Source organism: Stigmatopora nigra, unplaced genomic scaffold (assembly GCF_051989575.1).
Source record: "Stigmatopora nigra isolate UIUO_SnigA unplaced genomic scaffold, RoL_Snig_1.1 HiC_scaffold_25, whole genome shotgun sequence".
Classification (NCBI taxonomy): domain Eukaryota; kingdom Metazoa; phylum Chordata; class Actinopteri; order Syngnathiformes; family Syngnathidae; genus Stigmatopora; species Stigmatopora nigra.
Genome location: NW_027551604.1, coordinates 2,217,723 through 2,234,124, shown reverse-complemented (window position 1 = coordinate 2,234,124; position 16,402 = coordinate 2,217,723). Strand labels below are relative to the sequence as shown.

The following is a 16,402-nucleotide window of genomic DNA, read 5'->3' as shown; positions in this document are numbered from 1 at the left end:
TATAATTCCAGACACAATCGCGTTTGCTTCAGCTGCAATGGCTCTGACTTTTAATGAAAACCTGTCTAATCATTTTAACATCATTTTAAATCTTTGTGTTTTTAACCACCAATGAAACATCTTGCAGTTTTTGTAATAGTAACCATAGTGGAAAATTAATATAAAATGAAATAAAGCCTCAATTGTGCTTTGTGTCACATTAATTTGGTCAAAACTATTATTTAATACTTAATTAACCCGTGTTTTTTATATTGATAAAAAAGGGAAAGTCATTTATAGATAAATTTAAACACAAAGTCAAGTTTGTTTGCTATCAATCTAATAGAAATCCATTTTTAAAGCATTTACTGGAAAATGCTGACCTCTAGTGGTGTTTCTGTTCATCTACTTGACAACCACTTTATTATGTACACTGGAAAGGGAGCAAATTACTGCATCTACAAAATTATTCTATAAAATAATTACTGATACACATTTTTTTTACAATTTCACGCGTATAAGTTTGTATTCCATTGTTTGTTCCCACCTGGTCATATCCAATAGGTTTTTCATAATTAGTATTCATCATGAAATGGGTACTCTGGATGGTCGCTCCACCTGCAAACAGCAGAAAAAAAACAAGCATTTTACTACACACAATAGTAATAAAAGTATACAGTGTTCCCTCGCTAATTCGCGGTTCAGCTAAGGGGGACTCAGAACTTCGCGGGATTTTTTTTGGAATAAAAAATACAAATATTACATTGAAACAACATATTTTACAGTTTTTTTTTTTGTTATAACATGAATTTCACTCTCTCTACCCATATTCTATATGGTGTACTGTATACAGGGGGGTGAATAAAAAAATTAAAAAAAAAAAAAAATTAAAAAATAAATACAAAAATAAATAAATAAATTTAAAAAAATTAAAAAAAAAGAAAAAATAAATAAAAAAATAAATAAAAAAATAAATAAAAATGAAAAACTAAATAAAAATAAACTAAATAAAAATAAACTAAATAAAAATAAAATAAATAAATAAAAGTAAAAAAAACTAAATAAAATAAAATAAATAAATACAAATAAAATAAATAAAAATTAAATAAATAAAAATAAAATAAATAAATAAAAATAAAATAAATACAAATAAATAAATAAAAATAAAATAAATAAAAATAAAATAAATAAAAATAACAAAAAATAAATATTTTTTTTAATTAAATTCAAATTAACCATTTTTTGACGGGGAATCCCTACTTGGCGGAAATTCACTTATCGCCATTAACCGTGATAACCGAGGGAACACTATATATCAAAAGTCAGTCATCCTTACATGAGAAGCTCCACAAATCGAATATTCTTATTCAGCCCTTCAATGGCTTTCATTTCTTCTTCGGACAGCGAAAAGTCAAAAATCTGACAAGAAAAAAAATGTTTCCCAATTCCAATAAACAAAAGTAGTCGTATTGTATTGTTTTGTTTTGGCCCACCTGGAAGTTATGTTTGATCCGCATGGGATTGAAACTCTTGGGAATGACCACCACTCCCCTTTGTACATTAAAACGTAGAGCCACTTGAGCACTACTTTTTTTGTATTTCTTCCCAATGGACGTGAGGAGCTCGTCCTCCAGCATTGGAGGACATTTGACATTCACCCTGTTTGACAACAAAACAAAAGGCCATTATAAGCAACCTAAGACTACAGTAATCCCTGGAATAAATATGGCGGATAATGTAGACCAGACATGGCCACAACATGAAAAAATGAATGTAATACAATTAAGAACAAAGCCTTGCTTAAAAGGGGGCTCCCTTTCAAGGACTTAGACTAAAACTCACATTAACCTGTTTCTTTGGATTTATATCAAACACAGAGGAACTCTGCGAATACAGTACTTACATTTTATATATGTATATATATACCTATACCTATCTACTCATACCTATCTACCTATACCTACCTACCTATACCTACACCTATTTAACTATACCTATCCACCTATACCTATCTACCTCTACCTATCTACCTCTACCTATCTACCTCTACCTATCTACCTCTACCTATCTACCTCTACCTATCTACCTCTACCTATCTACCTCTACCTATCTACCTATACCTATCTACCTCTACCTATCTACCTCTACCTATCTACCTCTACCTATCTACCTATACCTATCTACCTATACCTATCTACCTATACCTATCTACCTATACCTATCTACCTATACCTATCTACCTCCACCTATACCTATCTACCTATACCTATCTACCTCTACCTATCTACCTCTACCTATCTACCTCTACCTATCTACCTCTACCTATCTACCTCTACCTATCTACCTCTACCTATCTACCTCTACCTATCTACCTCTACCTATACCTATCTACCTCTACATATATACCTATACCTATCTACCTATACCTATCTACCTCTACCTATCTACCTCTACCTATCTACCTCTACCTATCTACCTCTACCTATCTACCTCTACCTATACCTATCTACCTCTACCTATACCTATCTACCTCTACCTATACCTATCTACCTATACCTATGTACCTATACCTATCTACCTCTACCTATCTACCTCTACCTATCTACCTCTACCTATACCTATCTACCTCTACCTATCTACCTCTACCTATCTACCTATACCTATCTACCTATACCTATCTACCTATACCTATCTACCTATACCTATCTACCTATACCTATCTACCTCTACCTATCTACCTCTACCTATACCTATCTACCTATACCTATCTACTTATACCTATCTACCTCTACCTATCTACCTATACCTATACCCATCTACCTATACCCATCTACCTCTACCTATCTACCTCTACCTATTCCTATACTATACATATACCTATACATATACATATGAGGCTCCGTTTTTTTTACCTAGGTCTACAATGTCTTCTGTGTCTGTCTTGCTACTGCAACCAAAGAAATTTCCCAAATACAGGATGAAATAAAGTTCTAATCTAATTTAGTATGCTAGTAATAATAGATCTGATTTTTTGATTATCTCAGCCATGTCTGGTCTACAATACCCGTGACAAATCGAGGGATTACTGTGCAAGAAATGAGTAGGGCTTGTTGTTGTTGTTTTTAAAAATCCAAATGGCATGTACCATGATGCATCTCTGGACGAGCCAAGCGGGCAGTAGCCAACAATAACAATGTTCTTTTGCCGACAATAGTCTAGAAGTTTGGGTTGTGTGAAATAGGGATGACATTCCACCTGGCCGACAAGACATCATACCACATTAGTCATCTTATTTTGTGTGCAAAGCCGTCGACAACGAGTACAAACCTGGTTGGATACGGGCTTGTGTTTGAGTCCCGGTTTGTTTAGAATCAGTTCCAGTTGTCTGCGATTAAAGTTGGACACGCCCAGTGACTTGCAAAGGCCTGCATCTACGCATGCCTCTAAAGCCTAGACCAAAAAATAAATAAAAACATGGTATTATAATATGCATCTTGGTGGACTTAAATAAGTCAAGAAGGAAACAATCTTTCTGTAAGAACCAACGGCGAATGGTTGAGTTTTGAGTACCTCCCAAGTTGCACAGAGGTCTGTGTGGTGGTAGATGTACTTGCCGTTTTGGTCTTTGGGATAGAAATCTTTTCCGGGCTGAAATTTAAAAAAAACCCAGAATATTTGGAAAGGTATTTTTTTATAGCCACTTTGTGTTTTGCTCATTTTTGATGGTGCATGGTTAACTACCGTATTTGTCGGATTATAAATCGCAGTTTTTTTTACAGAGTTTGGGCGGGGTGTGACTTATATAAGTACTGTTTAATATCGATGTACTGTTTAATATCTAAGTACTGTTTAATATCTTAGTACTGTTTAATTTTGAAGTACTGTTCAATATCAAAGTGGTGTTTAATATCCAAGTACTGTTTAATATCCAAGTACTGTTTAATATCCAAGTACTGTTTAATATCTTAGTAGTTAAATATCTAAGTACAGTTTAATATCTAAGTAGTTTAATATCTAAGTACTGTTTAATATCTAAGTACTGTTTAATATCTAAGTACTGTTTAATATCTAAGTACAGTTTAATATCTAAGTAGTTTAATATCTAAGTACTGTTTAATATCTAATTACTGTTTAATATCTAAGAGAGAGAGTTTAATATCTAAGTACTGTTTAATATCTTAGTACTTTTTAATATCTAAGATCTGTTCAATATCCAAGTACTGTTTAATATCCAAGTACTGTTTAATATCTAAGTACTGTTTAATATCCAAGTACTGTTTAATATCCAAGTACTGTTTAATATCCAAGTACTCTTTAATATGTAAGTACTCTTTAATATCTAAGTACTCTTTAATATCAAAGTACTCTTTAATATCCAAGTACTGTGTAATAACCAAGTACTGTTTAATATCCAAGTACTGATTAATATCTAAGTACTCTTTAATATCTAAGTACTGTTTCATATCCCAAAAATAGTCTAGTAGGAACCTTAAACGCCATTGGAAGCTCAATGATGTAGAGATCCACATAGTCCAGTTTTAATGCCTTCAGAGTCTTTTCCAAGGTCGGCCTCACCAGTTCCGGTGGATGGAAGGTGTTCCACAGCTGGCATAACAATGACATATTGTATATACGACAATATTGCAATGATGATTTCATTAAAAAACATATGTAATACAAAATGCCAAAGTCATTATTATACCTTCCCACAATAATAGATGTCCTCTCTTCTCACAGTTCCATCCGCAATCTTCTCTCGAATAGCTTGACCCACTTCATGTTCGTTGAAGTACACCAAAGCGCCATCAAAGTGGCGGTAACCTACGTCGATGGCGTGCTTGACGCATTCCAAAGCTGCGCCTCTTGCCGTCTGTCAAAAAGTTGGAAACACATTTTGGTCATTCAGCCTCATTTTACCCTCAAAATTGAATACTCCACTTTTCCACCTCACCGTCCGAGGGTCTCCATAAGTGCCCAATCCCAACAACGGAATCTGGTTCCCGTCACTAAGAGAAATCCGATGGTTCTCTGCACTGAGGTTCATCATACTGCCTTTTGTGGTGGATTTATTTATGTGTGCAATGTCTGATAGCGGATTTAGAACGGAAAGTTGAACCTTGAACCTGACCTTGAACTATATCACGTGTTTATTCAGGCAAATGATAAGAAGCTTCTGTCATAAAAAAGCTGCTTTCAGACAAGAAGTTGTGATAATACTACCGTATTTTCTCACATATAAGCAGTTTTCTTGCTGAAAAATGATGACTGAATTGAGGGTACGGCTTATATGCGCATAAATTAAGACTTGACACGTACAAAATGCTATAATTCAAGACAATGCGGGTAATAATGTTATTTGTTTCAAAATAGGGAAAAAGATGTACAGATAAAATGCTTAAAATTTTTGACTGAATCGAGGGTACGGCTTAAATGCGCATTAATTACATTTCACATGCACGAAATTGCAAAAATTAAACGCCATAACGCAAGACAATGCGGACAATACGGTCATTTATTTCAAAATAGACAAAAATAAACTTAAAACACTTAAAATTTCTTTTGAGATGTGAGAATAAAATTCAACAAAAAATGGAATCTTACATAAAACTCGAAAAACTCACTTACTTAATCACCCTAACTTTTATCAGTAGATAAACTAAACCGCTACTGACACACTTCCCCCTTGTACTGCTCACATGACTTCCTTTAACATTTATTTTGACGTTCAAGTACGAAATTCAACAAAAAAAAAAACATTTCTTGCATAAAACGTGAAAAAAACCTCTCACTTATTCATCTTACCTTTTACCAGTCGATAAACAAAACCACTACAGACAAACTTCCAACTTGTACTGCTCACATGACTTCCTTTTTGAATATTCACTAAAAAATTGAGAATCATGTGACGTCTTAAACACCAAAAACTCTAAAATCCAATGATTTTAAGGCCATTTTAAGGGTTTACACGCAAATGTGGCTTATATGCGAGAAAATATAGTACTCCATACATTCTACATTCCAAAACCTCCAAGAAAACAGCTAGCAACTCGCTAGCCAGCACTTGCTAATACATGAATGGGACTTATATGTGAGAAAATACAGTACTCCATACATTCTACATTCCAAAACCTCCAAAAAACAGCTAGCAAATGGCTAGCCAGCACTTGCTAATACATGAATGCGACTTATATCCGAGAAAATACAGTACTCCATACATTCTACATTCCAAAACCTCCAAAAAACAGCTAGCAACTCGCTAGCCAGCACTTGCTAACCTATCATCGTATTACATCACTCCACACCAGTTGTTTAGTCTACATGGAAGTGTTTTTGTTCCGCCTGAAAGGATAAAACTGACACGGATCCAAAACATAGCCTAACATTGTAAATAAAGACACAACCAAGCTGTTAACCAACCGACGTCATTACACCGATATGTTCTCCTTCTACTCCAACTTAATCTTAATAAGATATAAATTACATTGTACACCCACTAGACAAAATATTTAGTCAAGTAGAATAATCCTATAAAATCCAAATGCAAGAATCTTATGAAAAACGACTCTGCTATAAAAAAATAAGGCTCTTAAACCTTGGTGGAGTCAAATCTAGTGTTTTTTTTGCTTTAACAATGTAGATTTTCCAAGGCTTTTTACCGCAATTTACAGTCCTATGAAAGAAAAAAATCTAAGTATTCCCATCTGTATGTTAACTTTCATTCTTGTATTGACTCCTCCTTTCTAAATACTGGAACTAAGTGACAATAAGAAGCTGCTAATCATCTTTTGCTAAGGAGAAACCATATCATTGCTGCCACAAAACTGCATATTTGGGCTCATATTTGGCTAATTGAGCATTAGCATGATATATAATTCTTACCGTATTTTCACGACTATAAGGCGCACCTAAAAGAAAATCTTTTAAATATTTTTTTTCATTCTTAGGTTTTTAGTTCAATTTTTTTTGTAAAATCTAAAAATATACAAAAGTATTTCTGTTTTCCACTTTATTATTGAACATAATTAAAAACATTTTTTCCTTTTGAAATGTAAAATTATTAAGACAATTTCCCTTACTAAGAAAAAAAAAGCTCAATAAACATTGTTTTAAATCTACAAAAAAACTGAATATTTAGGTCTTTTAATGCAATTCCTTAAATCCAATTAAAAAAATGAAAATAAAAATAAAAACCTAAAAATATATCTAAACTGGTCTCGCCCCACAAACCAACCCAAGTTTTTACACCCTAAGTCTGAATTAATAAAGTACTGTGAAGTCCCTATTGACTCTTCACACTGTTGTCAACAACAACAACAACAACAACTCCAGCTATCCAAACATTCCAAAAGTGGTGAAAGTAAACGTCATGTTTAAAAGTCTGATTGGCAAACAACAACTTAACACGCCTGCTTCGTTTTCTGACAACTTCCCCCATGTATTTACACAACATGACCTGAGGAGGGAGGTGGGGGGGGGGGGGGGGGGTCTTTAGTCTCTCCGGGGGGACAGTTTCCGGCAGACCGACCCAGAGCTGAGCTTCAAAGCCAGAGTGCGGCACCCCCACTACCTCGCTGTCTGAAACTGACCCTGGTCCACCCTAATTTCCTCCAGGTCAGCTTTCAGCCTGATTATGTGGTTAAACTACGGTCCGCGGGCCATATACGGACCCGCTAGGCTTTTTAATCTGGCCCGCCGACATTGTCCAAATAATGTTATTTTTTTTCTTCTTCAAATTTTTGTTTCAATAAAAGTTTTGAAAAGTTTTTTTTATTATAAAAAGTGCATCTAAATTTTTACATATAATTACATTTTTAATGAGGTAATGGGTGGGATTTTCAAGTGTTATGTCTTTCAATAGGCTAAATCAGAGGTAGGAAAACTACGGCCCACGGGCCACATATGGTCCGTTAGGGTTTTTAATCCGGCCCGCCGACGTTGTCCAAATTTTAATTCATTTATTTATTTTTTCCTCAAGATGGCGCCATCACGAGGAAGCCAGTGGCAGTAGCTGTGTCCGCTCTTATTTATTTTTGGTGTTTTACAGCCCCTCCATCTTTTTTTAATTACATTTTAATATTTCTTAATACTACATTCCTTTTGACTTGACTTTGTACTTTCTACTTTTTACTTTAATGATGAGTATGTTAATACTTGAGTCCTTTTTTTCTGTTTCTGTTTCATATGTGCTTTTAACGGATGCACTTTTTTAGATGTATCGTATCTTGTGCTGACCTGTACTTTATACTTTTGACTTGAACGATGAGTGATGAGTATGTAAATACTTGAGTCCTTTTTTTCTGTTTGTTTCATATGTACTGTTAACAGATGCACTTTTTTATATGTATCATATCTTGTGCTGACTCCGCCTATCTGTCACATTTTTAAAGTCAATGTAGCCACCCCGGGCCCAAAAGTTTGCCCACCCCTGGTCTAGATTGTAAACCGGTAGTCTCCATCACACTTGAATGACTTTCAAAGGCATCTCCAAAAAAAAGATAAGATTAGCTTGTCTTTGTCTTGAGATAAAAAGCCTATCACATTCTGTGGAACCATTTTTTTTTACGTATTTACGCTCCATTGCGGATAAAAACATTCCAGAAGCACCTTGGATCAAGCGACATTGAATCAGATTTGTAATGTTATTCCACCACCAATCGTAAAATATCGATGTCAAGACTTGACTGGTCGCTTTGGAGATTATTTACTTATTATGGGCTTTGCGGTGTCCCTGATATCAATCCCTTAGGGAAATTTTGAGAGTGGTGGCAGAGACAGACATGTGGCTGTGATTAAACCATCGCCCAACCTCTTTCTGTCTTGCGTTTTCTCTGTTAAAGTTCCCAGAAGTAGTCGGGCTAGCTGGCTTGATTAAGTTTACAGAAGGGCTGCATAAAGTTGATACAAAATGTTTCAAATGCAGTCGAGCAATTATTCCTCCTTCCCTGGATTCCAAATTATTTGGTCTACGTGAGATGGACGTTATAAGAAATGTAGTATCAAGATGGTTTTGACAAAAAAATTAACAATGCAAAATGTGAGGATAGTTGAATTTGATCATAAAGTTGCTGAGTCATCATGTGTATTTATTTGTAAGAATTTAATTATTTTAAGTCTTTAAAAGTAAATATATGTGATGACTACGCGACTTTTTAGATAGAAGTCAATTGTCCTGACATTTTTTTTACTGTTCATTTCTTTAAGGTTTTAAAAATAAATAAATATATGTGATGACTTGGCAACTTTTGAAATCAAATTTAATTGTTCTCATCACTGTTAATTATTTTAAGTTCTAATGTGAGGGCAGTTAAATTTGATCTCAAAAGTTAGCGAGTCATGATGTTTATTTGTTTTTAAAAATTTGAAATAATTAATAGTGTATAATGAAAGGACAGTTGAATTTGAGCTATAAAGTTGCTTGCTCATCACATGTATTTATTTATAAAAACGTAAAGAAATGAACAGTGTAAAATGTAAGGACAGGTGAATTTGTTCTAAAAAGTCGCTGGGTCATCTCATGTATTCATTTTTGAAAACTTAAAATAATTAAGTGTATAAATGAGAAGAAAGTTGAATTTGATCTAAAAGTCGCCTAGTCATCACGTTTTTTTCCCTAGAAACTGGTGTATTTAGCGACTAGCAGATGCAGCTACAACATTAAGCTAATGCTAGCTTAAATATTGATTCGAATCATTCCCTAAAACTGTAAATGTATACTATTTTTTTGTGATAAAATTGCCAAACACAGTCTAAGAAAGCCTGTAAGTGACCGACCACTAGTCAAAATCAACGTTTACAATGAATAAATGATTAATAATAGACCGGAAAATAAACATTTCTAGCTTTACCTATGCAAACCCCCGAAATATAATAAAAGTGAGTTAAAGTCAATCACAGGGGACCTAAATAAATGTTTAAAGTCGTGACCGGACGTTTGGTCGCCGGTCTTTTGGAGACAGAGTTTACTGTTCAAGCCAGCTCTCAAAATGATATTCATGAGAGAGAGTTTAATATCTAAGTACTGTTTGAATATCCAAGTACTGTTTGAATATCCAAGTACTGTTTAATATCCAAGTACTGTGTAATATCTAAGTACTGTTTAATATCCAAGTACTGTTTAATATCGAAGTACTGTTTAATATCCAATGACTGTTTAATATCTAAGTGCTGTTGAAACCAGGTCTCAAAATTATATTTCTGAAAGTTTAATATATAAGAGAGAGTTAATTATCTAAGTACTGTTTAATATTTAAGTACTGTTTAATATCTAAGTACTGTATGATATCTATGTACTGTTTAATATCTATGTACTAATTCATATCTAAGTACTGTTTAACATCCAAGTACTGTTTAATATCTAAGTACTGTTTAATATCTAAGTACTGTTTCATATCTAAGTACTGTTTAAGATCTAAGTACTGTTTAATATCTAAGTACTGTTTAATATCGAAGTACTGTTTAATATCTAGGTACTGTTTAATATCTAAGTACTGTTTAAGATCTAAGTACTGTTTAATATCTAAGTACTGTTTAATATCGAAGTGCTGTTTAATATCGAAGTACTGTTTAATATCTAAGTTCTGTTTAATATCAAGTACTGTTTAATATTTAAGTACTGTTTAAGATCTAAGTTGTTTAATATTTAAGTACTGTTTAATATTTAAGTACTGATTAATATCTAAGTACTGTTTAACATCTAAGTACTGTTTAACATCTAAGTACTGTTTAATATCTAAGTACTGTTTAATATCTAAGTACATTTATCTAAGTACAAACGTCCGAGCACTGTTTAAAGTGCATTAAAAAACAGTTATTAGATCTGTTATTCCAATTGAATGATAATCTTAACAGCTTGACGTCATCATCAGAATGAGAGCAGACACTTACTTTGCAACTTTTGATGGCCGCTAGTAGATTAGGGTCCGTGTGGAGGGCTGCAAAAAGAGAGTGTGGGTGTTTGGGTCCAACCCGCTTGTGACGGTGGTGTTGCATGCAGTCACTGAGTCCACATTCACTCCTGGAAACAGACACAGAAAGAGAAAGAGACACCGCTACACTGCCTTATTTCCATTGGAATCCATTGCCATTTTTTGGAGGTTTTTTTTTAAGTGGTTTGTTCAAAGTTGCCCATATTTTTTAACCTTAAATCTGTCATTTGGACCCGCTTATCTCACTTCATGGATCTGCGGGTTGTTGTACTCACTTTGTTGGTGGAATTCCTCCTGGGTCAAGGTAGGATGTTTTGTTTCAAGTTAAAGGGATGCTTTACTTGGTTGATCCAGTTTTGGTTTCATCACTTTGTTTTCTGCTGGATTTGGATTTTGGTTGTTTTACAATTTGGAATTATGTAAAAACATATTTTTTAAGGTGTACAAGTAACTTCTAACCATCATTTTATAGGCTGGTTAACCTTATTTTTTCCCCAATACCTTGTTTTCCCATTGGATACCATTTTATCACTATTATTTACTGCAGGGATTTAAGTTTATATAAGATAATATATCTTGCAGTGTTTAAAATATGTGCATATTTTATTTATTCTGAACTAATTGGATTGGATAACTTTATTCATCCTGTTTTTTGGGAAATTTCGTTGTCACAGTAGCATGAGGGTGAGAATACAGACATAGCAATAATACATTTTTAGACACATATATATATAGATATATAAAATTATTGTGTCAATAAAAGTTTTGAAGTGTTTTTTTTAAAAGTGCATCAAAATTTTTACATATCATTTTTATATTTATAATGAGGTATTGGGTGGGATTTTCAAGTCATTTTGCATAAAGTGTTATGTCTTTGCATAGGCTAAATTAGACATGGGCAAACTACGGTCCGCGGGCCACATATGGTCCGTTAGGCTTTTTAATCCGGCCCGCCAACGTTGTCCAAATATATATTTTTTCACCCCAAGATGGCGCCGTCACACGGAAAACAGTGGCAGTAGTTGTGTCCACTCTAATTTGTTTTTTTATGTTTTACAGCCCGTCTATCTTTTTTTCAAATTATACATTTTAATATTTCTTAATACATTCCCTTTGACTTGACTTTGTACTTTATACTTTTTACTTTAATTATGAGTATGTTAATACTTTAGCCCTTTTTTTCCACTTTCTGTTTCATATGTACTGTTAACGGATGCACTTTTTTACATGTATCATATCTTGTGCTGACCCCGCCCATCTGTCACATTTTTAAAGTCAACATGGCCTCCCCCGGGCCCAAAAGTTTGCCCACCCCCTGTTCTAAAATGATTCAATAAGGGTGTATTGATGAAATACATCATTTAGATTAGTTTAAATGTAATTTATCCTCTTTTTGTAGCTGGTATCTGAGAACTATTTTTAAAAAATAAGGTCCAAGTGCCTTCTTATGGCGAAGATTTGACGGAATTGCAATACATGGGTGCGATTCACGGGTAGGGAGGGTCTTTGAGGCATCTCACACACACGTGGGGACACTTGGTGTCTTGGATTTTGGTGCTCTAGTGGTTTTATTAAGTCTTGTTTACAAAAAAAAAAATGTCTGTCTAGACCAAGTCAAGGGGAAAATAAAAAAAAAAGAGCCAGCACACATCTTCCATCTGATCCAAAAAGGAAATCAGCAGACAATACATCACAACAGTATGGCGTCTGCTTTGCCTCGTTTTGATAAAAAAAAAAATGGAGGAAAAAAAAGGCACTTCTGTTCTTTCAATTACGGGTTTTCAGCGTCCGAGACAGCGGTGGTCTTGGAATGCCAACTATGACTATAATTTGGAAAACACTTATAGTGGCCCCTGGTGGGAATCATAATTGGATTACTACCTTTTTTATATCATTTTTTTTTTTACCTTGCTGGATGTCAACTATGGTTGAAAATCATTTTAATTACTTTGGGATTAGGAGAAAGTACAGTACTTCCAAACTTCATAAACTTGATTTTACAAAAAGGAATAGAAACTCAAATTTTATCTTTTTCCTTATTAAAGGGCCAGAAATGTATAAATATAGAATGTCAGCAAGCAATGTACCTAGAAAATAAGATCTAAGTACTGTATAATATCTAAGTACTGTTAAATATCCAAGTACTGTTTAATATCAAAGTACTGTTTAACATCTAAGTACTGTTTAGTATATATGTACTGTTTACTATCTAAGTACTGTTTAATATCTAAGTACTGTTTAATATCTAAGTACTGTTTAATATTGAAAGTACTGTTTAATATCCAAGTACTGTTTAATATCCAAGTACTGTTTAATATCGAAGTACTGTTTAATATCTAAGTACTGTATAATATCCAAGTACTGTTTAATATCCAGGTACTGTTTAATATCCAAGTACTGTTTAATATCCAAGTACTCTTTAATATCTAAGTACTCTAATATCAAAGTACTGTGTAATAACCAAGTACTGTTTAATATCCAAGTACTGTTTAATATCAAAGTACTGTTTGATATCCAAGTACTGTTTAATATCCAAGTACTGTTTAATATCAAAGTACTGTTTAATATCTAAGTGCTGTTTAATATCTAAGTACTGTTTAATCTCCGAATACTGTTTCATATCTAAGTACTGTTTAATATCTAAGTACCGTTTAATATACTAAGTAATGTTAAATATCTAAGTACATCTGACCGACGACCAAAAGACCGGCGACCAAACGTCCGGTCACAGACTTTTAAGTGCGCCCTATGTGATTAAATATTTCCCAGAATGCATATATTCCCATTCACAACTTTAGACGTCACATTACCGGTGACCGAGACGATCTGGATTAGAGCCAAAATGGCTAAAAACAAGATCTTTTTTTTTACAAAAAACTTACTTAAAAAAAAGTTTTGGACAAAAAACTCATCCACAAAAACAAAAGAGCCAACTTTGCGTCCTCCCTTTTCAACCAAAACTGTGAGCAGACGTCATAAAACACTCTTATCTCCCAAAAAACATAAATAAATGAGTAAATATTCCTGTTTTTTCGACACGTGCGATTAAGGACCCCCAAAAACACTCCATTATTTGAGAGCAATGCAATTTTTGTCTTCTCTTGGGACGACGCATTGTTTATCAATTCAGTGGAATGGTCAGTGTTTTTCGAGCAGCTGACAAGAGGAGTACTGTTTGCCGTGTCAGTTTGCCAAAAAAGTTCAATAAATTTACGCGTTTATGCAAACCACTGCTTGGAAAAAAGGATTGCGACAGATGAGGAGGGATGACCACGAGGTCAAGGGAAATTTGCTCAAGTACTACTATGAAATACTGCAAGGGTGAAAGTAGGATGTCAAATTTATGGTCATATTTTGGCTGTTATGGTTTTCAGAAGTTTGCTGTATTGAAAAAAAGGGAAACTATGAAATAAATGTAAAAAAAAAAAAATGGGTCTTTTGCATTGCACTGGTGTCAAAGTGGCGGCCCGGGGGCCAAATATGGTCCGGCGCATCATTTTCTGTGGTCCGAGAAAGTAAATCATGGGTGCCGACTTTCTGTTTTAGGATCAAATTTAAATGAAGATTATAGATGTATATTATATTTCCTGATTTTTCCCTTTTTAAATCAATAATTGTCTTTTTTTAATCCACTTTTTTTGTGTTTTTAGTTCAAAAAGTATTTTGGAAAAATCTGACATTAAATCCAAATCAACACGGCATTTTTAAGGTTATTTTTTGCTGTTACCAATATTTAAAACAGGGGTGGGCAAACTTTTGGGCCTGAGGGGGGCACATTGACTTTAAAAATGTGACAGATGGGCGGGGTCAGCAGAAGATATGATACAAATAAAAAAGTGCATCCGTTAACAGTACACATGAACCATAAACAGGAAAAAAAGGACTAAAGTATTAATATACTCATCACTCATCATTAAAGTAAAAAGTATAAAGTACTAAGTCAAGTAAAAAGGAATGTATTTTAGAAATATTAAAATATCATTTAAAAAAAGATAGATGGGCTGTAAAACCCCCAAAACAAATAAGAATGGACAGAGCTACTGCCACTAGCTTCCGTGTGACGGCGCCATCTTGGGGAAAAAATGTTTTGGACAATGTCAGTGGGCCGGATTAAAAGGCCTAGCGTGCCAAATGTGGCCCGCGGGCCTTAGTTTGCCCATGGTGATTTAAAATATCCGTTTTTTTACACAGAAGTACAGCAAATCACAATAGACGAATGCTGCAAAGACGGCCAGATTCGAGGTAGTGACAACCAAGCCTGTTCGACCCTCCCACTCATCTCCTCGTCTCCGATATGCAGGTAAACGTGAGCTAATATTATCCTAAAAAAAACATATTTTCAGGCTATTCACATAAGATTTATCTGCCTCTAAAACTTCCACCATGTTGCTTCCTCTCTACCAACTAATAATGATGACTTAATAACCCGTCTGCTTGTAACCCGAGGAGTGTACGCCAAACTTAATTGATTCCAAATCTGTCTTCATTATGGTAAATGAGGAAGGGGCTAATAGGGGTGTAATTACTGCGAGGTGGGTGTTGATTACAAGCCCAGGAAATACCTGAAGGAGTAACAGGAACTCAGAGGTGAACCAAGGGTGAGGAGACATTGTTGTGCCCTTAAAAGGCTCGACGTGAGGAGGTGAATTTCTAAGAAATGAGGCTTCTCCTACGAGGAAGATGTTGAGAGGCGGCGAGTGGGAGGTTAAGCTCATTTTCTCGTAAAAAGCCCCCGGAGATCAACTAGTGCACTTTGCTTATTGGACAGAGACAATTTGATCGTTTGTCCTTTTTGACACGGACAATCCCAGTCGTGACAAAACAGTCATACCTCTACTTACAAATGCCTCTACTTACGAATGCCTCTACTTACAAATGCCTCTACTTACAAATACCTCTACTTAGAAATGCCTCTTCCTACAAATGCATCTACATACAAATGTATCTACCTAAAAACACCTCTTCTTACAAACGACTCCACTTACAAATGTCTCTATTTACAAAAGCCTCTACTTACAAATGCCTCTACTTACGAATGCCTCTACTTACAAACACCTCTACTTACAAATGACCCTACTTACAAATGTCTCTACTTACAAAAGCCTCTACTTACAAATGCCTCTACTCACAAATAACTCTACTTACAAATGTCTCTACATACAAACGCCTCTACATACAAAAGCCTCTACATACAAATACCTCTACATACAAATATCTCTACTTGCAAATGCCTCTATTTGTAAATGCCTCTATTTGTAAACGCCTCAACAAACAAATACCTATCCTTACAAATACCTATACTTACAAAGGCCCCAACTTAAGAATACATCTACTTACAAAAGCCTCAACTTACAAAAGCCTCAACTTACAAACGCCTCAACTTACAAAAGCCTCAACTTACAAATGCCTCTACTTACGAATGCCTCTAGCTACGAACGTTTCAAGTTACAATTTTTTTTATTTACAAACGAGTGGCCTGAGATACAAAAAAAAAACAG

At 34.4% G+C, this 16,402-nt stretch overlaps 2 protein-coding genes across 4 annotated transcripts in view; one reads left to right on the top strand and one right to left on the bottom strand.

Annotated features, from left to right (window-relative positions):
• Positions 1-520: 520 nt before the first annotated feature.
• Positions 521-16,402, bottom strand: part of LOC144191986 (aldo-keto reductase family 1 member D1-like) — a 76,011-nt gene continuing 60,129 nt past the window's right edge. Inside the window, exons 4-12 of one of the 2 annotated variants that reach the window (XM_077710958.1) lie at positions 10,864-10,993; positions 4,682-4,849; positions 4,468-4,584; positions 3,550-3,627; positions 3,307-3,429; positions 3,125-3,234; positions 1,473-1,638; positions 1,316-1,398; positions 521-597 (exon numbers count right to left, since the gene is read on the bottom strand). In XM_077710958.1, coding sequence (XP_077567084.1) covers positions 555-597; positions 1,316-1,398; positions 1,473-1,638; positions 3,125-3,234; positions 3,307-3,429; positions 3,550-3,627; positions 4,468-4,584; positions 4,682-4,849; positions 10,864-10,968 — 993 coding nt within the window. In that variant the 5' untranslated portion in view covers positions 10,969-10,993 and the 3' untranslated portion in view covers positions 521-554. Of the gene's footprint in view, positions 598-1,315; positions 1,399-1,472; positions 1,639-3,124; positions 3,235-3,306; positions 3,430-3,549; positions 3,628-4,467; positions 4,585-4,681; positions 4,850-4,930; positions 5,093-10,863; positions 10,994-16,402 lie in introns of those variants that run through there. The other variant, XM_077710959.1, reaches the window with a different exon arrangement.
• The window catches only part of fbln1 (fibulin 1), a 32,111-nt gene continuing 26,661 nt past the window's right edge, over positions 10,953-16,402 (top strand). Inside the window, exons 1-2 of one of the 2 annotated variants that reach the window (XM_077710956.1) lie at positions 10,953-11,208; positions 15,096-15,204. In XM_077710956.1, the coding sequence (XP_077567082.1) occupies positions 11,154-11,208; positions 15,096-15,204 (164 nt within the window). In that variant the 5' untranslated portion in view covers positions 10,953-11,153. The remainder of the gene's footprint in view (positions 11,209-15,095; positions 15,205-16,402) is intronic. The other variant, XM_077710955.1, reaches the window with a different exon arrangement.